This window comes from Suricata suricatta, chromosome 1 (genome assembly GCF_006229205.1).
Source record: "Suricata suricatta isolate VVHF042 chromosome 1, meerkat_22Aug2017_6uvM2_HiC, whole genome shotgun sequence".
Classification (NCBI taxonomy): Eukaryota; Metazoa; Chordata; class Mammalia; order Carnivora; family Herpestidae; genus Suricata; species Suricata suricatta.
The window spans coordinates 80,436,602-80,460,043 of NC_043700.1; the positions used below are offsets into that span (position 1 = coordinate 80,436,602).

A 23,442-nucleotide genomic window follows, 5' to 3' on the forward strand; every position below is an offset into this window, starting at 1 on the left:
GGGATGGGATATTCAGAGAAGAGAAGGGCTATCTGAGCTATGACTTGAATAATGAGCGAGATTTGACTCACCAGGGGGAAAAATGAGAAGGGCCTTTCAGAGCTATGGTAAAAGTGTGAGTAAATGTGGGAATGTAACAGAAGATGTGACACATCCCAGAGTGGGTGAGCATTCTTGTGTGCATTGTCTTCAGGCATTTTGACTTTGTGCTCTAGGAAGAGGGGAGCAGCTGAAGCATTTCGAGTCTGAGGGGTGATACCATATTTATATAGAAAGCTAAAACAAGAAAGGGAAACCAGACCATGTTGAGAAGAACCCTGACAAAGTGTGGGTATGACTTTCTGTGATCCTTGATGGTTCAAATATGAACATTTTATGGAAAGGTGATGAAACTGCCAACTCGGGATTTACCACATCTGTTCATTGGGCAGTGGGGAAGGGGGGAGTACAAAGCATTTAGAGGCCAGTGTTATCCTCTCCTCAAATAAATCAAGCAAACTAATATCTAAGTATAGTCCTGAGGAGGCCAATATTGCTTGACAGCGTTCCCTTCTGTAGCCAAGTGAATATGCTTAAGGCAGATCACTTGTCCCTTTGGTTTTGCTTGATCCCCAACCCCTGTGACTAAGAAACTGCCTTGAAACTGAACCACAAAAATACATTGGGAAAGAATAAAAATTCGAATTCCTCCAAACCACACCACTCCCCCATGACGGTTCAGTTGTGGGGAGGAAGGATGGCAGAGTGCAGAGTTGGGTAAAACCACTGGTCTGAGCCCTAGCTCCACAGCTTACAAGCACTTTGCATAATTTAATTTACTTTGATGAGCATAGAGGTGTTATGAATTAATAATGTAAGTAACATGCCTGTTGAGTAGTAGGCATGTTAGATACATGGAAGCATATTAATAAAATTAAGTTAATATTCATTAATTAAATTTGTGTTTATTAATTTAGAAACTCTGACTTCATTGACAATTGCAAATAAGATTGTGAGGTTATGAAGAAATATTTTGACTACCCATAGAAGAGCTGGATATATCCTAGTTAAATAGCTAATGTTGCCTGGGTCCCTGAGGGACTCATGTTCTTTGATAACTATCTCACTGAAGGGAATGAAACAGCTTGTATTGGTGCCAAAAGGAGAGCCGTGGAATTCTAATGTCAGTGTCAGGGTGACAGGCTCTGACAGGGCCCATGAAAGTGAATGAGACGGAAAGACCAGAAAGGCTTTGTTGTCCCTCCAGGTGGAGAAAAAAAGCCATTTATATGGAGGGAGGGAGTGACACACATACAGACAAAAGCACAGCAGATAACAAAAACTAATAAATGGGGAAACAGGTTTAGCTGGGTTTGTCATTACTGCTAAAAAACATGAAAACTTATTTTATTACTCATAATCTGCTCAGCATCATTTTCAGTTGTCAGCACCATCTTTGGTCAGATGCTTGAAGAACTTTTTCCTTTTTTTGCTTATTTTTTGAGACAGAGACAGGGCACAAGCAGAGAAGGGGCAGAAAGAGGGAGACACAGAATCCGAAGCAGGCTCCAGGCTCTGAGCTAGCTGTCAGCACAGAACCCAGTGTGGGGCTCGAACCCACAAACTGCAAGATCATGACGTGAGCCAAAGTCAGACACTTAACTGACTGAGCCACCCAGGTGCCCCTGAAGAACTTTTACTTAAATGTTTGCTTCCCTTTGATGAAAAAAAGAGGGAGAAGAGTTTTGGTCAATCCTCTGTCGCATTTCCAGCTTGCTGGGATTGTTAAGATAGACAACATAGAATATCTTGTCCCATTGTTCCTCACTGTGTACTTTCTCACACAGCCTGTGTTAAAACATGGGAAGAAACAGTGCGGTGAATCGTCCAAGCAGGAGGAGCGGAGGTTGACTTTGCCGTAGAGATGTTTACGCGACTATTGGTTCATCTGACTGAACACCGGATTCTTTCCCTATTTCTTTGTTTATTTAGTCTAGTAACTTTTATTTTTCTTTCCATTGGGGAGAGAGGAATTGTTTTCGCAGTCCTAATTACAAGGATACAGTCTTCATATTTGATAGTTAACACAAGAAATATGATGCGAGAAAATGAACGTTCACCCAATGTGTCACTGTAGCACTTTCATTTTTTGCCCTAGTTTTCCTTTTGATTTTTTAAAAATTTACCTTTACTTGTTAAAATATTAAAAATATATTCTAAAGAGTAGAAATTGGGGTAATAACATAATATCTAAAAACAAGATGTAGTACATCAGTATCAATAAGATGTACTTATTGATGAATGGTGGCTTACAATTAAGGAGGGCCAGGAGTTACCTTTTAAGCTTTGAGGTCATTATTTATCCCCCCACTCCCAACCCTGCCCCCCCCACAGAGTCATTCACTTGCAAACCCCAAACTTAAAAGAAAATTTCACAGATGAGCACCTGAGTCTTAGAAAACTAAGACTTGCCTAAGATCAAACAGTCAGAAAATGATGGATCCGGGAGTGTGGCTTTCCAGTGGCCTTTGCACTGTGGTTCACAGGGAACTACTCAAAGACTATGCTACTGCATTGATGGACAGACCTTGTCTTATTCATCTTTGTACCCAGCTCCTAGCACAGAACAGAATGGAACAAGGAGGTGACGTAACTAGTGCTATATTTTAGGAAGATAAATCTGGCAAGGATGAGTGGGATGAAAAGAACAGGAAAAGCTGGTGGTGTGGAGAGCAGTTTAGATATTATTGCAATAATAAAGAACGGTAACAAGATTAGGAGTGAGGAAGCAGCATTAAGAATAGAAGCAAAGCAAAGCATGTGGAAGAGAGGTAGCAAGACTGAGTCAATGGGCTTATGACCCTGTGTAGGCAGTGAGGAGTATCAGGGCCTTTGATAAGTATTCATTTATATAACAAATATTTCTGAGCATCAACTGTGTGCCAAGAACTATACTAGATGCTAAGGATACAGCAGTGAATGCAAGCAAACAAGGATTTTGCTCTCATGGACCTTATATTCTCATTGGCAGATGTATTGGCCAGTGTTGTTCAGAGAATCACACCATACTCCACTATATTATATATCTCATATATAGTCATTTTCAAGGCATTGATTTTTCAAGAAATTGGCTTATGTAGGGCTGACAAGGGAAACTTCAGTTATGTTCTTAAGGCCTTTAACTGATTGGATAAGGCCCACCTAGATAATTTAGGATGATCTCCTTTATTCCAAGTCAACTGATTGCAGATGTGACCCAGGTCTCTGATGTGCCCCTAGATTAGTGTTGGATGGAATGACTGGGCACGATAGCCTACCCAAGTTGACTCACAAAACTAACCATCACAGACAAGTCAGAATGAGCAGTGCACAGAAAGCAATGACAGGGTGTTCGAGAATAACTACCAGCTTCTGGGGATTGGAGACAATGGAAAGACTTCTCGGCATAAGTAGGCATATCTCCGTTTTACAGATGGGGCATCTGAGACTTGGGGATATTAAGTGGCTTATTGAAGCTAAAACAGCAAATGATTGGCCCTCCTTTCTGACTCTACCATGTATGCAGGAAACATCACAGGGGCTGCTTCCCAAGAACAGTCAGAAGGATCAGAATGTTTGACTTTTTCCCCCAGAGGAACATAGTTAGTGAGCAAGTTCAGATTCAGAACTTGTTTCCTGAGTGCAGAGCCTCAACACAGGGAGGTTCTTACTCCTTTGGGGAGCACAAGGTGGCTTCATCCTGCTTTAGTCCCTCCCTCACTTCTGCCCATGTCCAGCTCAGGGCTCTTGTGCCAGTCAGTCATTGTGCCTAGAATACCCTTCTTCTACCCTCCCCTTCATGTGGCTCATGTCTGCAGAGCCCTCATGTGTTTACTTTGGCACTTCATCAGGGAAATCTTCCCTGAGTACCCAAACAAAATAAATCTCCCAGGTATAAGCCTTCCCAAACTCCATGTTCCTCTAAGGTAATCCTTAGCACTGTTATTTATGTTATTTTCTTAACCTCTTCTCCTCCTGTTACATTCCCAAAGGGAAGGAGCCAAATCACTACCATGCTGATTGTCAGTGTTGAGCACAGGTCTCAGCATTTATTACTTGTTGGATGAATGTATGGGCAAAGGAACGAATGAATGTGATATGTGTCTTCCAAGGAATAAACCTGCAGGCATTCTAATCCACAATCTGGAAACATGATGACACATCCAGGTTGCTACTCTCCTGTTTTAGTCCCCAGTCTAACCATATCCAGAGTACAACTAACCCCATCCTTAGCTCATGGGTTCTTCTCAATTTCCATTTAAAAGGTGGCCCTTCCTGCACTCTTTTCTAATTTAGGGGTCCCTTTTAAGCATTTAAGACTAAAGCCCTCTAATGCAAAGAAAATGGTTAGAACCAATAGAAGGAAAGAAAACAAAGGTGAGAAAAGGGAGTAAACATATTCCAGAAAGAGCCCAAAGTCAGGCTTGAATGGAATGTCCTGCGAAGCCTTCATACTTAAAACAGACGGTTCCCTATCTTCTTGCCCCAGGCAGGAAGTTCTGACTGCTTCTGCCTGTGGTCTGGAGTCTTGTGAGAAGAAACGCTTCTGACTCGAGCAGTCCCTGATAATATCTTGGGCTCTGGAGAGCCAAGTTGAATGAAAGGTCAGTTAGGAAGCCCCCCTGCGCCTACTGAATGCCCCGCTCCTGCTGGCATGCAGCAAAGGCTCACGGGAGTGGCACATGAGAACGGCAGTGGAGTTGAGCACATCAGCTGTACAAACAGGAAAGGGTACAGTACCCTTCACTCTGGCTTCTGATTTGACAGCCAGCAGCCATAACAACATAAAATGTCATCTGTGTTGTTAAATGCTGCCAGGAGCTCTTTTGCCCTTTTGTGTGAGAGCCCAAATAGTAATGGAAACAAGCCTTTATTTTGCAGTTGTCTTCTGACCACAGAGAAAGAAACTTTGGGTTTATTTACAAGTCACAAGTTATCTTGAAAGCTCTGTGCAGGCCTCCCCACTTGTGTTCTTTCCGTTAAGCATTCTTCCTATTGAGAAAGCGAAAAATCTCTCTGTTTCTACATTCTCTACGTTTTCTGAAACATGGAAGGCTCAGTTGTGAATCATGTAGGACAGTTCTGGGATCCAGACAGATTTTGACTAACCCAGTACAGGGTATACCAGGAAGCTCACTGGCCCAGGAGCTAGGAGAGGGAGACTCGAGTCTTGGCTGTGCCTCTGAGCAGACGAGCGACCTTGGACAAGTCTCTGGGCTGTGGTGGACTAGGTAGTCGGTGTGGTTACCGCCACTCTAAGATGTATGGTTCTCATTGCAGGCATCTTTTCCACAAGTCCTGTGTTGACCCCTGGCTTCTAGACCATCGCACCTGTCCCATGTGCAAGATGAACATTCTTAAAGCCCTAGGGATCCCGGTAAGCACAGCACAGCCTACAGCATCGTAATGTGTGTCTTTCTGCATCACGCCCAAAGTGGGGAGAAAACATCACACCTGGATTTTCTATGACCCCCTCATCTCCGTGGCAGAGTCATCATCTGCTGAGGACCCAAGGGAACACCCATGTCTGAAACATCTCTCCTCACTTTTTCTCACTCTGAGAACATCACAGCCCTTTCACCACATCCATATCTGTGAACCAAGGTGCCACTTGTGCAGCTCAGAGTCTTCTCATCTAGGCTGCAGGGTGTGAGTGCAGGCGAGACACAGCAGAGTCTGGGTGGCTTGGTCACACACTGATCACCTCCTGTGTCATTACACATTGTCAGGAAGGAGATTTGCATGCCGCACTTTCTGATATTGCCCTACAACCCTCTAGCTTTCCCTGGAAAGGAGCTCTTCCGGACAACCAGAGGGAAGGACAGCCACTACGGACCTGGCCCAGAGCCTCTGCTCAACGCAGATCTCTGCAGAGACCTTGAGGGAACAGGAAACCAGAGCCAGAGCCACCAAATTCTGGCACTACCATCTAGCTGGTGCCCTCCATCATATATTTATAAAATTTAGTCTCTCCCCCAGTGCAAAGAGCATCCCACCAGCTGGCTGGCTTGATGCTCCAGGGAAGGACTTTCCCAGGATTGTATTAAAGTGAAGCCCACGAACTGGTGGTTGGTGAGACACCAGCTGCTGTCGTGAGGGCAGGAAGCAAGCCAGGCCACCAAATCCAAGGGCCACACAGAGATGTGAGAAAAACACAGGCACTGTCTAAAAGAATCTAGACAAACAAGATACAGAGACCAACCTCCCCCCATCCCCTCCACTTTGCTATAGCTTCTCTGTTGTCAGTTCTCACTACTGAGGGCAGAGAATAAAGAGAATGTTAACAGTCCCAAGATGTCATTGAAGAAGAAAGGATCAGATCAGATATCAAAGGTTTCCTTTAATGCCAAAATGCTAATTATGCCAGGACTATCAGAGGGGCTCTGTTGGGGAGGGCACACCTGAAGCATTAGGAGGTCATCCATTAGCTGGAGAATTTTCTACCCAGTACCAATGCCTCATTGCAAGCTATATGCTGTTTTTCATGTTTGATACACCAAACACAAATCAACTTGTGTGACTATAGCTTCAAGCTAGATTTTAAAAGGCAATGCATTAAATTTTCAGACCAGAGTTGTAAATGCATAATGCATTCAAGGTGAAAATCGATTACAGTGAACATGAAATATTAGTAAGAACCCATCATCTCTACCAGATACTAGGAGCTTAGAAAATCAAACTCGGGGTTTGCACTTTTCAACCGGCTCATGCAAGGGAGGTGGGAAATGTATGTATGTGTGTGCTTGCCTATGTGTATGTTGTCTTTAGTCTCCAAAACCTTTAGAATGCTTACAATTCAGGGTAGACAGTCACATTATTTGACCCAGTTTCTATTGCTCTGGATATTTTCAAAGCTCCTAAATGTTGATCCCGATGCTTCTTGGTCAGGATAATGAAACCAAACCACTTCTGGGGTTAAGTTTTTTTTGTTTTTTTTTTTTAATAAAATGAATCATGTTATGCATATTGTACTATGTCTACCATTAAGTTTTAAACTAAATAGCATTTGACTTCAGACTTCTCCAGAGGAGGTAAGCCTTCTCCAGAAGCTACTTGAGAATGAGTTGACAATACAAGTACTGTTTTCAAAATAGAATTGTTGGGTGCCCTTTGGGCTTATTTCCAAAATTAAAAACATTTTAACTTTTAGCAGTTGGGCATTTTGTACATGGTTTTATGCCCACCAAGGATGGGTGGGATTTTACCACACTTGACCTCCAGAGAAATAAACACGAGTAGCGTCTCTTGGATTTTGCCAAGGATTCATAATGGCCCGCTGCCTGGGAACATGACACACATCTGAGCTCACCCCAGAGAACAGAACATCCTCTAGAAAGAAAGCATGTGGGGCCATTTCTCAGGAACCACTAAGGCCTATGGCTACCCTCACGCCTCCCCAAGGCTTTTCTGGTTGTGTCCTAGAGGATGATACTGAAGTCTGGATCTGGGAGGAATTGGGGATATCGTTTCCCTCTGTACTTCGGCACTGGGTAGCACCAGGCCTAAACCAGACCAAAAAGATGATGTTTTATTGCATTCGTATACCTTTCCATGTCTCTGGACAGGTTCACAGCCTTCTCACTTAGTAAACACTTAGCTAACTGAAGCCCTCTTTATGCAGCCTAAATATATTGTTTTTATAATTTTTTCTAAATCCCTTATACTCGATTCATAAGGAAAATTGAAAAGAGCTTGTCAATCTCTAACAATTAGTGCCTATGGTTCTTCTCTCTGTATCCCATGTCTGTGGCACCACTGCCTTTCTTCAGAGCCAGAAGGCTGCCAGTCACAGAATCATATTTATGAAATTCAGTCTGGTCCTCCTTTGGATGGTGTCCACTCACCACTCATTACTTGGTTGTCATCTTGGTCAACTAACTGGTCCAGATACAGCCAGTAAGGGTTTTTTTTGGCTTGTTTCTGTTTTTCCTTGTTTTTACCTGAGTATCCTTGTGGCTCTCTGTGCTATAAGGCACACCACACATAAACTGAAGTCTGAGCACTGGGGACATTTTCATTTTGTAAAGTGGCTTTCTCTAAAATGAGCTAAAGAATGAAAGCACAGCTTGTGGATCATGAAATTCCCAGTAGAGTGGGTATCTTTTTTTTTTTTACAATACTTTGCCAAGAGAAATAAGATACTGAACTGAAAAGGAGGTGGGAGGCCTTCATTGTCAGAAGTGTTTTCACCCCTTTATCTATACAACAGAGCTTCCGCATCGTTTCTCTCCAGTCAGGTCTAGGTGAGTCTTTACAGAACACTGATCCCAGTGAGGACTCCTCTGAGGCACCATATCCCCCAGGCCATTCATATCCCTGCAGTGAACACCTTCTCCTATCGCTATTGTCCTGACAGGAATAGGATGGTAGTTGTTGAATAGAAAACCCCATGGAGCTGGGGTATTCCCAAGTTCCTGACTTCTAGAGGTTGGTGTATGTGAGGGGTTTTCCCCGTACTGACCTGGATTTGAACACCTAGGCAGTATTCATCTGCAGATGGTATTTGATATCTTCTGCTAAACATTATGGCTGTAATTAGAGGTATATAAATTGGATCCCTTTTCAAACATTCTTCTCTTGGATAAACCACTTAGAGTAGATATAAACTGTGAGTTTCTGTAATGTTTGGTCTATGAAATATTATACCTAAGCCAAATTATTCATGCCTGCCACCACTAACAGTCTCACTGAGCTAATTAGCTCTTTCTCTTTCCCTCTTCTGTTAAAAATATAATACCATTCCTACTAGTCCACAAAGTAAAAGGGAGCACTCTGCTTCAAAATTAATAGCTCTTTTTCAAAAAAAGAAAAGAGACAAAATGAAGAAACAATGTTAACAAATGAAGTCAACATTTTGAAAACTATGTCGGTAGTTATTGCATATGTGATGGCATTCAGATGCATATGGAGGCGAGACCAACCAGCACGGTATTCTCATTGTGAAATCTCTCCTTCCCTGACACCCCCCCCCATACAATTGGTTTTGCTTATAAGTGTTTTTATATAGTGTAAGGGAGAGGAAAAAATATTTTCCCTCCTACTCTCCTAGGCTCTCCAGGGGGGCCCTATAAATGAGACTGGTGAAAGAGAAATACGAGAAAAGCAACCAGACGTTTATTAACGTGTGCACTGCACATGCACGTGGGAGCACTTAGGAAGGAGTAACTCAAAGGGGTGGGCAGGACTTGGACATGCAGAGCATCTTCACAAAGATACAAGTTTTTACAGAAGTGACTGGACAAAGGACCTTGAGTTTCTGGGGCAGCAAATTGTGGGAAAGTCCATATATGAGGGAAACTAATGGCAGAGAAGAGCATATTAGCAAGGAGTGTTATTACAGATCCATTTTGGTGTCAACTCCCAGTCTCTGGTGACCAGAATGTTCTCTTCATGGTACAGGGAGGGGGGCCACCTTTACAAAATGTCCTACTTTTAGGCAGATGGAAGGAGGACAGAGAACATTTCTTTATCTGCTTCATCTCAACTGTTTTTAGCTCAAAATAATCCTTATGCCAACAGCATATTTTGGGGTGGCATATTCTGCTATCCTTGAATAGCATACCTTACCTTCACATAGAACTTGACAGGTTTTAAAGCATTTTCTCAAATCCTCCCTTAACTGATCTAGGGCAAAAACTAACGTTCCCAACTTCTCATAGTAGTTAACCAAGACCCTGATAAAATCAACATTTACTGAGAGCGCCTTGTAATTGTCAGGCACTATATGAGGGCTTTGAAATCAGAATCAACATAATGTTGTTGTTTCACTTTAGAAAGCTCTTGTCTCACTGGTATGTGGAATCTGAAAAACTGAACTCCTAGAAACAAAGAACAGACTGGTAGTTGCCAGCGGTTGGGGGGTTGGGGTGGGGATGAAATGGGTGAAGGCAGTCAAGTTATAAATCAGTTCTGGGGATGTAACATGAACATGGTGACTATAGTTAACAATCTGTTTTGTATATTTGAAAGTCACTAAGAGAGTAGATCTTAAAAAGTTCTCATCTGACATACACACACACACACACAAACTTGTAACTCTATGAAGTAATGGATGTTGGCTGAACTTAGGTGTTAATCATTCTGCAGTATGTATGTGTATCAAATCGTTCTGTCCTACACCTAAACTGATACAATGTTATGTGTCAATTATACCTGAATCAAGCTGGAGGAAGAAAGCTAGTGGACTGGTAGAGTGAGACAGAGACAAGCACAGTTACAAATAAACCATAACACCCAAAGAGATACCCACAAAGTATCACAGCATCAAACATGCTACCTGGGAGGGAACACTACCTAGAAAAGGTGATGGTTGGCCTGGGAAGTGAAGGATTCACCGCAGTTAAGTTGAGACCCTGGGATGGGGAAGGCCATGGGGGTATTTGGGGCTGATCAGAGGTACAGCAGAAGCTACGGCACTGAGATAGGGAATATATGGTGTTCTGTGTTTGCAAAGGCTGAGGTGAGGCCAGAAAAGCTGGCTGCTGTGAGGCTGTAGAGAGGCTGTTTGGTCCTACTAAGGAGCTTATAATTTGTTCTGTAAGAGAAAAGAGGAATCAGGGGCACCTCGGTGGTTCAGTTCAGTTAAGTGTCTGAATCTTGACCTCAGCTCAGGTCTTTACCTCAGAGTTCAAGCCCAATGTTGGGCTCCATCCTGGTTATGAATCCAACTTAAAAAAAATGGAGAATAAGAAGAAGAATCAAACCTGTGTTGTTGTTGTTGTTGTTGTTGTTGTTGTTGTTAAAGACTGCTCTGTTGAGAAAGTAGAGAATGGAATATACCAGGGAAGAAACTGTAAGGAAATAGGGAGGCTGGTAATGGGAGAGAAAAATTCATAATATAGTTTATGTCTAGTATCACAATCTCTAAATTTCATAAACATGGTAGGTTGGTCATTCAGTGAACTGATTTTTGATAACTTGAGTTTCAATGAATTGGCTCACTTCCAACAGAGACAGAGAAGGTGAAATAAAGAGGGAATACAGAGAAAGAGGGAATGAGCTGAATTTGAGATTTTTGTGAGATTGATGGAAATTTCCAACTGACTATTGGAAACACAGGTGTGGAGCTTGAGAGACTGGTTTAAGAGTAGAAAATCAGGACAAGAGTCCCCTGCTTTGGATTTCTTGCTTTGTGTTCCCAATGAGGCCAGGAGTTATGGATTTTTGCTTTGGGTGAACTTTGGACACAGTGTAGTCATTATGATGTTAATTCAGTCAATGCAAATCCAGAATTTTCTTCACCTAATCCTGCCCATCCAAATCTGCATCCATTAGGAGTGAAAAACCATAGGACTGTCATCACTTAAGGCAATGTTGATATTTAGACCATGCTCTTCTTAGTATTTCTCAAGACCAAATCTCTGCAACACCATCTTTTTAAAATAATTTTTATGAGTTTGTGTAAAGACATAACAACTGAAAATCCTCTTAAAAGCTGTTTATGGAGGAGATATAAATATATTCAATACCATTTAGGCCAAAGAGAAAAACTTGCAAAGAGAAAGATTTTGCCCAAAGATAGAACGGTCTAACGAAGGCTGGCCAACACAGTCTGTCTTGCAAAGGAGAGAGCTCCCCATTTCTATGTTGCTCGAGTGGGGCTGTCAGATCTGCGGGGGAGGGGCCTGGAGGGAGGAGTCTTGCAATGAGTGGATAATCAAACTAAATGCTCTCCCTAGTTTTAGGATTCTAAATTTCTAATTGAGAAAATTTGACCAACATATGATTGATTCGCATGTTAAGTGAATAGGGTATTTTTTACAGCTGGTTTGCCTTATGTTTAACCCCCACCATAACAAAAATAGCCTCACCCTGTGCTTTTGTGGGTATCTCTATTAAACAGTTCACCATGAGTCAGATTCTGCGCCCCCTCCCTACTCACCTGTCATCGGTGCATTTATCAAGAATACATCAAGAATACATGGGTCTTTGGGGGTGATTATCAGCTGTCACCTGCTTCCTATATGAGGAGTAAACACTATATACAAGGAAAGGTTATCATTATAAATAAATATTATATCCCTCTTGTCAAGTATTCTATTAATGTATGAATATTGCATCTCCCGGAATTAAAACATTGTATGTAGATCAAAATAGAAACTTTGGAAAGGAAATTTTGGAAGGTATTTTCATGTCAATTACAGAAACTATAGCAGAATATCTTTTTTACATGATTCAGGAGGAAAATAGTAAAAAAAAAAAACTTGGTTTTCCACTGAGACAAAATATTTAGGCTGTAAACATTTCATCTCTAACTTGATGACAAACACTAAGGAGAGATCCTTTTCTCCTTGTTATCAGCCCAACGCTGACTGCATGGACGACTTGCCCACCGACTTCGAGGGGTCTCTAGGAGGCCCACCCACCAACCAGATCACCGGCGCGAGTGACACGACTGTAAACGAAAGTTCCGTCACTTTGGACCCTGCTGTCCGGACGGTGGGAGCCTTGCAGGTGGTCCCGGATACAGATCCCACCCCGCAAGAAGAAGTCATCTTTACCACTAACAGTAAGTCCTACTCCACTCCGAAGCACCATAGTCCACAGGGCTGTGGCCACACGCGAATTAGAAAAAGACACTTTTCCTCGAGAGGGAAAAACAAAACAAAACAGTATAATATTTCCAGGCTGAACAGTCATACCTGATAGGCCTTTAGAAGCCCCGTGCTTTCCAAAGCCAACAGGGCGGACAGCAGACCTGGCCGTTCCTCTGGCCTGCCCGAACACGGACAGCTGTGCACTCATGAAATCACTGCGTGTCCTAGCCCCGTGGTCCCTGACGTGGGCAGGGTGGTGGCTCTGGTCTCAGAGTGGTGAGAAAAGCAGCTGCAGGAGATGCTTAGCAGTACCGGATAGGGTACAACCCTTCTCACTGGGTGTGTGTGTGTGTGTGTGTGTGTGTGTGTGAGAGAGAGAGAGAGACAGAGAGACAGAGAGAGAGGGAGAGAGAGAGCACGCGCCCTCCGGAGTGGCTGTATGAGCCGGGCTGGGCCCATGCGGTGGGCTGCCCTCTCCCGTTGCTGCAGGATGCAGATGTAAATGACATGACTGTAGATGGCTGCCTTTACAGTACAACCTAGTTCCCCAAACACAGTGGCATATTAAGCAATCTTTGGGATTCCTTCCCAGTCTTCTGCATATACTCTAACTACCGTTCTATTTTATGGTAGTCGTAAAAATATTAAAGGGCTGTGTTAGCATCAAGATCGAAGCTAAAACCTAAAGTATCTACTCAACAGTCTTATACAGCAGAGATAAAAGCTTCAGGAGTTCTAAGAAAATCAGCATGCAAATTGACGTTGGTTCAAGGTTTAAAGGGTGGGTGGATGTTGAAATTTTAAAGTAAGGTGTATTATCTCTCTTGATAGAAGTAACCTATTTGCTATAGAAAAATTGGAAATGGAGAAAAGTAGATTAAAGCCTCTTGGGATATTTCCTTTTAAGTTAGGCTTTTTTTTTTTTTACATATTTGTGATATTTGTAGAATTTATAAAATCATTCATGCTGAAATGTAAAGAGATGCATTTTTCTGATGATGAAATTAATTTAGACCTTGCTGAAAGATTGAAACATGAAAATAATAAAAAAGAATGAAAAAATCGCTCAGTACGCCACCTAGAAATAATCACTTTTAACATGTTGGTGTATTTCCTGATAGCCTTTTATGATACAGTTGACACAGTACCATAGGGGTTGAATGTTGAGCATTGTAAATCTAGAACTTCCAGAGGACCTCAGTGGAAAGTAATTTCAAGAGGAACTTGGTGGCAAATATCTGTCCATGCACAATTTATTACTTCTATGTAGATAAGAATTTTAACTTTGAAAATCTGACTTTTAGAGGCATAACGACCTTAATGTTGAAACAATGATCATGAAACACTACAACTCCTTAAAGACAAATTAACAATCCCTTTGCTTTGAAGGTCTAGGGAGGTGTTGTCTCATATTAAAATAATGTAAGTCACATATGTAATTTCAAATGTTCTATAGTCATGGTAGAAAAATAGGTTAAGTTCATTTTAATCATGTATTTTATTTAACCCAAAATACTCAGAATATTTTACATTCTTTCTTTTGTATTAACTCCTCAAAGTCTGGTGGGTATTTTAAATTTACAGCACATCTCAGTTTGAACCAGCCACATTTCCAGGGCTTGGGAGCCACATATGGCTAGGCGGTTACTCTACTGAAGAGCACAGATCTGGAACGCTAGTCGCTTAGGGATAGACGAACCTTAAAAGTAATTTAAGCTTTACTCTGATAAACTTCTCATTTTTAATTGTGGCCCAGAAGAGTAAGTGGGTCAAACAGTAAGTTCCCTTTTCAGAGTACAAGATTGGTCCATAATTTTTCCATTTACTTCTTGGATTACCATCGAACATTTCACTGTTCATTGTCTAGGTGAACTATATTGGAAAGCCTGATAAAATTTTGCTAGCAGTTCAAAAACATGGAAGGCATGAGCTTTTCTCAAGCCCATAAGAAGAACCAAATCAAGGGGCGCCTGGTGGCTCAGTCAATTAAGCATCTGACTCTTGAGTTTGGCTCAGGTCATGATCTCATTCATGATCATGTGATTGAACCCTCTGTCAGGCTGCACATTGAATGTGGAGCCTGCTTGGGATTCTCTCTTTCCCTCTCTCTCTGCTCCTTCCCTTCTCTCTCTCTAAATAAATAAATACGTACATTGGGGCGCCTGGGTGGCTCAGTCGGTTAAGCCTCTGACTTCAGCTCAGGTCAGATCTCACATTTGTGGGTCCGAGCCCCACGTCCGGCTCTGTGCTGGCAGCTAGCTCAGAGCCTGGAGCCTGCTTCCAGTTCTGTGTCTCCTTCTCTCTCTGACCCTCCCCCTCTATGCTCTGTCTCTCTCTGTATCAAAAATAAATTAAAACATTAAAAAAAATTTTTAAATAAATAAAAATAAATAAATACACACATAAATAAACATTAAAAAAAAGAAGTACCATCAAATCAAAAATGGATCATTTTTCTTGCCATAAAATACTATTGCATTTTTAAGAAAAAATGTGTCATCTGTAAGATTCCTTGTTTTTATAAGTGGATACATACTTCATACATCTCCATAAAGCCCAGATGACAAATGAGAAGGCATAGTTTGTGGGCTAAAATACATCCAAAAATGAAATACAGAATCATGGTCTGTAACCACATAATTAATAATCCCTAAACTGTTTTATCCTAAAAGAGACTCAAAGTGTTTGGGTCATAACAGGCCTTCAGTAGATGTACAGAAGCAGGAAGCTCCTGTTCACAACAGAAGGAAAAATGCCAGGTCATTTCAAAGCAAGATACTGGTAAATGTGAGGGGAAAAAAAGGTCCAAGACCACACGTGTGGTCGGAAGACTGGATGGTTGATATGCATGAATACAGCTAGAGGTCTCAGTCTCAGAGTATAGAAACTGAGTTTATTCTCAAAATAGTTTTGGGAGACCATTTATTTCTGTTTAGTTTTCTTTATTGGGATTTAACAGAATATGCCAAACATAGTCATTCTGGTTAGGTATTAATCATTTATATCACAACCAGCTGTGGATTCCTTAAGAAGAAAGTCTTGTGCTGTATACAAGTTTTAAAATTGTTTAGTGCCCTAACTCAAACAAATAATCCATAAATGAACAAACAGAAATGTATGGATAAACAAGTGAAAAGATTCAAGTTCTCATCAACCATGTTATAACCAACCCTAATGCTGCCTAAAAATAATGTGGATGGAGAAATAAGTGTGGTTGCAAATTACAAATAAATAATCCAGTGGAGCTTGGACCTAGCTTTTCTTCACATCATCCTTTCCCATCTCACGTCTCTACAACCCAGGAAATTACTAGAAGATGAGGAAATAACAGAAGCTAACAAACACATCACACCACCTGTGTGCCAGGCACCCTTTTAAGCCCTTTATGTAAACAACAATCCTATGTAGTAAATATTATTTTTATTGTCATTTTACTGATGCAGAAATGGTGGCACAGAGAGATTAAAGGAACCGACCCAGGGTCCTAACTAGCAGCAGGTGGAGGTGGAACTCAAAGGAGCCTTTAGTTCGAGCCCCCCATGCTTGGCTACGCTATGCTCAGAGTATGAACAAGGGGAGAAAATAAACACTGTTGCTCGTGCCCTTCTCATTTATGTATTGCTTTTCTCCATCTTGCTGAATCTTGGAAAGGTCAAAATGTGTGTCGTTCCTATTTGCATCCTCATCCCTACCTCTGTCCTTCCTTTCTGGCAAATAGCATTGGTGTGTGGTCCATCAAATGCATGTAAAAGTCATTTCAGCACTTAAGGTGGGGAAGGCATAGAACAGATTGCCTTTAGCATGAAGATGGAAAAATCTGGCATTAAAGGATCATCTCTAGTTCTCAGGAAAGGAACAAAAGAGAAGCATTTAGACAGCAAAGGAAACCCAGACTCCTTGCAGGTCTGACATTTGGGAGGAAGATGGTCCCGTGTGCCTGATCTTGAATGTTTCTAACGTTCTGCCTTTTATAACTCACATGGCAGTCCCAATCACAGTGTTTCTCCTGCACCTTAGTGCAAGGGGACATTTTATGAATGCTCCAATGTCACTCACCAGTCTTATCTGCATCCAAAACAGACGTTGCCTTCTGACTCCCCAGGCCCAGGCTCCAGGTTTTGGGATTTGCTTCAGCAAGGAAAAAAAGCTCCTGACGATCAAAGGAAAACACAGCTGAACAACCAGCTCTATGTGTTTGCAGACTTGAGAGAGGAGCGAGACCCAGAAGGAGAAGATTCTATTACTCCTCTGCAGAAACGTGCAGGGCCACTCCCCATCTTCTCAGGAGGGTCTGAAACCTTCCCTTAGTTTTCAAAGAAGCCGTCCATTTCCCTTATTGAATCACAGCACTACACAAGCCCTCTAGCACTCTGGGTCATGACCCACTTGCCACTCCTCCTAACTCCAACTAGAAAAAGCCAGCATTCAGCCCCAGGGGTGAAACGTGGAGGGTGGGAGGGGTGGTGGGAACTGGGAGCTAGAAAGAGTCATGAAGATGGACAAAATCAACACCTCCCAAAGCTGCCCCTGTACCTTCTGAGCACATGCCAGAATATATTTGGCCAGGACACCTGGTCTTCCAATGTCACAGAAGGAAGCATGAATTATTATGTACTTCACATGAATTATTATGTACCCAGCTACTTGAAATGAACTGTGGTTTGGGATTCCTCTGGGAAACTTCCTCTGCTAACTTTCTATCAACTCCGATCCTTAGGGTAAACAGAGTGTATCTAATGTATTCAGCAAACATGATTTGTGATGTGTTTAAAATGCATCTTTATTTTTGCTTCACTGCCATTTCATATGCTATTCTCTTACCCTGGATGAAAACTCCAGCAGGCCTAAGAATTTTCTGCTTGCTCTTAGGTCACTGACAGTTCTAGAAGTTCCTTAAGGTCCCAGCTATGGACAGATTTTTGTGCAGGGCCCTTTTCCTTGTAAGTGCCATAACTCAGACAGGGGGACCTCTTGCTAACTCTCAAGCCTCCCCGTAACCCCTGTGAGTCCAGTGGTCTGTTTGCAGCCTTGGTCTCCTGAAGTGCCCTTGCCCCCCAGGCCATTTCAGCTAGGACCCAAGTGGAGCCCAGTCCTGTTCTTTCTCCCGTGGGGTCACCTCTGGGACACTCATACATCACCTGCCCTGACAGTGCTCTTCAGACCAACAGCTGTGTCTGACCTCTGACCTCATGCAAGCCATTCACCTCCTCTGTCTACACTCCAAGCAGGAAAGAGACCCGAGTCCACAGTCTTCTTTAGCTTCTCCGAGGCTTAAGCCAGTTCTCTTTGAGTCCTACCTACAAGAACATATTTCAGAATCCCCTCCGGGGCTCCCTTATAGTAACCCCTCACTGGGCTTGGGGATGGGAGGTAGCCCTTCCCCGCCCCTTTTGCTAGAGTAGTAGTATTCAGAACGACAATACTCTCTCCTCAGACAGTCTCTTTACAGGTTCTTTACCTTCCTCTCCTTCTCTCTTTATTATCTTAAAGTGGGTGATGGGGTCAAGAATCATAGAATAGGTTCAGCAATCCCTGTCAAAATAACACCAGCATTCTTCACGAGCTAGAACAAACAGTCCTAAAATCTGTATGGGACCAGAAAAGACCCTGAATAGCCAAAGCAGTCTTGAAAAAGAAAACCAAAGCTGGAGGCATCATAACCCCAGACTTGAAGCTCTATTACAAAGCTGTAATCATGAAGACAATATGGCACTGGTACAAAAACAGACATAGAGAACCCAGAAATGGAACAGAATAGAAAACCCAGATCAGTGGAACAGAATAGAGAACCCAGAAATGGACCCACAAACATATGGCCAGCTAATCTTTGACAAACAGGAAAGAATATCCAATGGAATAAAGATGGACTTTTCAGCAAGTGGTGTTGGGAACACTGGACAGCAACATGCAGAAAAATGGATATGGACCATTTTCTTACACCATACAAAAAATAAACTCAAAATGGATGGAAGACCTAAACATAAGACAGGAAGCCATCAAAATCCTAGAGGAGAAAGCAGGCAAAAACCCCCCTGAACTCCGCCACAGCAACTTCTTATTCACCACGTCTCTGGAGGCAAGGAAAACAAAAGCAAAAATGAACTATTGAGACCATATCAAAATAAAAAGCTTCTGCACAAGGAAGGAAATAAAGAGCAAATCTAAAAGGCAACCAATAGAATGGGAAAGAAATGGCATATCAGATAAAGGGTTAGTATCCACAAATCTATAAAGATCTTATCAAACTCCACCTCCAAAAAAACAAATAATCCAGTGAAGAAATGGGCAAAAAACATGAATAGACACTTCCCCAAAAGAGACAACCAGATGGTCAACTGACACATGAAAAAATGCTCAACATCACTCATCATCAGGGAAATACAAATCAAAACCATAATGAGATACCACCTCACACCCATCAGAATGGCTAACATTAACAACTCAAGCAACAACAGATGTTGGTGAGGGTATGGAGAAAGAGGATCTCTTTTGCACTGCTGGTGGGAATTCAAACTGGCACAGCTACTCTGGAAAATAGTATGGAGGTTCCTCAAAAAATTAAAAATAGAACTACCCTGCAACCCAGCAATTGCACTACTAGGTATTTATCCAAGGGATGCAGGAGTGCTGTTTCGAAGGGACACATGCACCCCAATGATTATAGCAGTGCTAGCGACAACAGCCAAAAAGAGCCCAAATGTCCATGGATGGATGAATGGATAAAGAAGATGTGATGTGTGTGTGTGTGTGTGTGTGTGTGTGTGTGTGTGTGTGTATAATATATATAATACTCCATTGTGTATATATATGTATATACACACACACAATGGAGTTTTATTCCCGATCAAAAAGAATGAAATCTTGCCATTTGCAACTACATGAATAGAACTGGAGGCTATTATGCTAAGTGAAGTTAGTCAGTCAGAGAAAGACAAATATCATATGCCTTCACTCATATGAGGGATTTTAAGATACAAAACAGATGAACATAAGGGAAGGGAAGCCAAAATAATATAAAAACAGGGAGGGGGACAAAACATAAGGGACTCCTAAATATAGAGAACAAACAATGGGCTGCTGGAAGGGTTGTGGGAGGGGGGGGTGGACTAAATGGGTAAGAAGCATTAAGGAAACTACTCCTGAAATCATTTTTGCACTATATGCTAACTAACTTGGATATAAATTTAAAAATAATTAATTAAAAATTCTAGAACAGATTCCCCTTCCTGTCCATTGTACATCCAGCAGCGGGTTGGGGAGCAAAGGGGTGGGCAGAGGTGGAAGAAGTCTGTTTGGCATCTTTGCCATCCGCACCTCTTCAGTAGAAACAGGCAGGAAGAGTCCCAGGACAGTGCACGTGAATTAGTTCCCAAACGTCCTGGTGATCTTCACTGGAGGACCACCTTCTTAGCTCAAAGGGTACTAAACAGTGGTCTCTTTTGGAAGAACCTAGGCAGTCTCTCCCTCTCTTTCTCTCTCTCTCTCTCTCTCTCTCTCTCTCTCTCTCTCTCTCTCTCTCTCCCCCCCCTCCAACCCCCCCAAATGAATAAATATTTTTTAAAAAGTTTTAAAGGGGCGCCTGGGTGGCTCAGTCAGTTAAGCATCCAACTTCAGCTCAGGTCATGATCTTGTGGTGTGTGCATTCAAGCCCTGTGTCGGGCTCTGTGCTGACAGCTCAGAGCCTGGAGCCTGCTTCAGATTTTGTGTCTCCCTCTCCTTCTGCCCCTCCCCCACTCCTACTGTCTCTCTCTCTTTCTCTTTAATGAATAAACATTTTTAAAACATTTTTAAAAGACAGAACCTAGAGAGAGGTCAGCCTTCTTGGGGAAAAATATGCTCAGACTCTTCAAAATGCATTCATGAGACAAAAATAATTTGCTAAAGCTCAGCTGAAACTGCAGTCCAGGAAAAAAAGAAGAGCCATTGGTAGGGAAAAAGCCATTTGCTGCTACCACTGCAAACACCAGGACCTCTCCAGGGACACATACTCCATCTTAATTATGGAAAAGAAAACTTCCAAAAAGTTCATTCAGAGACTCATGTGGAGTCTCCAGAATGATTCACTTTCTCTGATTTGACGAACTCAGAATCAACCTCTCTGAGGGTTCTTCATTCCTAAAGATATATTCTCTTAAAATTAGGCCAGAAGTTACCTTCATTCATTGTTTTTAATTCTTTGTTTACTATTTAGGGAGTAGTTGATGAAGCGCTCGGGATATCCATTTTCAGAATTTGTCAATGCCCCTAGCCCCTGGCTCTGACACAGCTTGAACTTGGAAACAAGACAGCATGTACATTCAGGACTTTTCCAGGGAACCCAGGTTTGAACCTCTGAGTCAAGACAACTGAGAGAAAAAGGGAGGGTTGGCATGAGCACCACATTTCTGTTTCAAATGTGCAACTACACTCTGCTATATTTGCAAGGCAGCAATTTCCAGGTTTTATGTGACTGAAAAATATACTGGTGCATCCAGAAATAAACACATCTAGCTCAAGTATTCCAGTGTTTATGAGGGAGGACAAGAGTGAGTAGCCAAGTCTGCTTTTCTGACTTGCATCAAAGCCTGAAATGGCAAAGAAACTACCTTTGACTATGGATGAAGATGCGGCTGGAATCAGCAATGAAGATGATCTCCCTTAGTGCCCATAAGATTCACATTAGCCCTGGAAAGATGATTGCTTTGATTTATGAGGATATTCCATTGTGGGAGACAGCAGAATCAGCCAACCATTTAGGAGTTTAGACCTACTGTCATCTCTCCTTCAGGAAATAGGTAAGCCACAATGGACTACTTCTGTACAGAATAAAGCATTTGCAGGTTGTAATGCTGCTCCCCACAGTCATTGCCACGTCTCATCATGTGCCAGGGCCCTGAACAACATCACCCCCATGTTTCTGAATCGTGTGGCTCGCCAGCTCAACAACAGCTTCAGCAGAGAGACAGCTGTTCTAAAGAGGAAAGATCTTTGTGATAAATGCAAGCCTTGATCACCAAGTGACCCGCATGGCAACTGTCCAGTCCACAGGCCACCAGATTTTCCACGATAACATTTCTCCTTGATTAAACACATTCGCCAATCAGGGCCAGGTTCCCAGGGTTTTTCTGTCTTGTGCATCTGATGCCTCTGACAGGGAGCTTTGAGGACCTATAGGTTTACAAACAGCCTGTGAGAGAATTAATCAATGTAGACCACAGATGTAGTGCCCCTTGGAGCACTCAGCCTAGGCATGACACACACCATCCACTCAGAAGAAGCTTGTCTTCTTGAAATGAAGTAACTCAGCCAGCAGACCAAATCCATCCATTTCTGGGAGATTGCCTCAGATCTTCTAAGTTACGCACTGAGAACACCACTTCCAGTTTGATTAATTTCTCCCAAGGCTGTCTGGCTTTGCGTAAGTGTCGCGGCTTAACGGCTGTTCCAAGAGTGCACCGGGGAAAGGGCTGTTGGGCAGACCTGCATTTTGCCAGACATTGTCGCACTGAACATGGGTCTCAGCAAGAGGTGGCAGCTGACAGCAGGAAACAATTGATAGGTCAGCACTTTTTCAACATTTGAGTAGCATGAAGGGCAAATAAAAACATTTCTCTTTGCATTTCAATTCTAAAGCATATCATGAGGAAATTCCATTATTCAGAGATTAGGAAAGAAGGAACAGCTGAAAATGCCTTTTGGATGACATAAGAATTGGCTCTGAAAATTCAGAGTCTCAGAGTTCTGTAAATCAAAATATTTCAGAAACGAAATTTAGTGGTTCAGGGGGAAAAAGAAAAGTAATTTTCAGGACATGACTGGAGCTACTTGAGGTAGGATGATATATAGGAAACATCACTAACTTGAGGAAGGAAATTTGGATATTAGTCCTGATTTGGCCTCCAGTTAGCTGTGTGACCTTGGGCAAGTCACTTATTCTCTCAGCACTTTCATTGACAATTGAGGAAATGTACTTGTACTAGCAGACGATTGCTGGGATCCTTTCCAGTTCCATAACTCTGTGATTGACGTTAGACTCCTTCCAAGTCTCACTAGGAAAAGCTCAATCAGGATCTTGCTTTCTTACTTACAAGCTCTTCTGACTACCTTCTCCTTCCAGCAGCGCTAAGCCAACTAGCAAGGAATTGTGCCCCCCTAGCTCTCTCTCCTCTACCACATCTCCTGACACTGTAGGAGGGTCTTATGAGGTGGAGCATCTCCCCATCTTGGAATCAAATGAGCGGTTGGGGAATCAGTGGGTGCAGAAGGCTGGAACAACAGTGCTGGAGCCCAGGTGTCCCCAGGAAGCCGCTGGACTCAGGACGTGACAACTGTCTGCTCACAGAAGCTCTTAAGCACTACTCACCTGGTTCTTTAACAGCCTTTTGTGGTGATGTTAAGATGATAGTTATGATGGCATGTCACATAAACCAAACTATTATGCGGAACAACTCTTTGTTCTGCTTTAGTGTTGATGCTAGGCAGTGAGAAGCAATACTTGGAAAGACACATGTGTTTCTTCAACAGATAGGTGTTGATGTGAAATCTATATTTCTATATTTACATGCATATGAATATCCAGTTTGCTGTTTAATTCCAGCCACTATATGTTTGATTTTTGCATATTTATAATGCTTTTTATTTTTACAGTAGATACCACATATATTGTATCATTTTCTCTTCTCAGGGAAGTAGTAAAAAAAAAAAAAAAAAAAGCCCTGTGACATCCTTTAGAAGTGGTATGACTTCCACTTCACAAACAAGTGAGCATGCTGGGACACAAGTGCCACCTTCAGAGTTGTTGGCTCCAAACTGAGGAAGATAATCTCCCTCCATGGACCTCCATTCCTGGGTTCGCTATACCGTGTGGCTCCGTCCGTGTATCCACCATCTAATCTTAAAGGAAATAACT

At 42.3% G+C, this 23,442-nt stretch overlaps 1 protein-coding gene across 1 annotated transcript in view; it reads left to right on the forward strand.

Annotated features, from left to right (window-relative positions):
• The window catches only part of RNF150 (ring finger protein 150), a 249,739-nt gene that overhangs the window by 197,686 nt on the left and 28,611 nt on the right, over positions 1-23,442 (forward strand). Inside the window, exons 5-6 of the mRNA XM_029940745.1 lie at positions 5,299-5,395; positions 12,319-12,526. Coding sequence (XP_029796605.1) covers positions 5,299-5,395; positions 12,319-12,526 — 305 coding nt within the window. The remainder of the gene's footprint in view (positions 1-5,298; positions 5,396-12,318; positions 12,527-23,442) is intronic.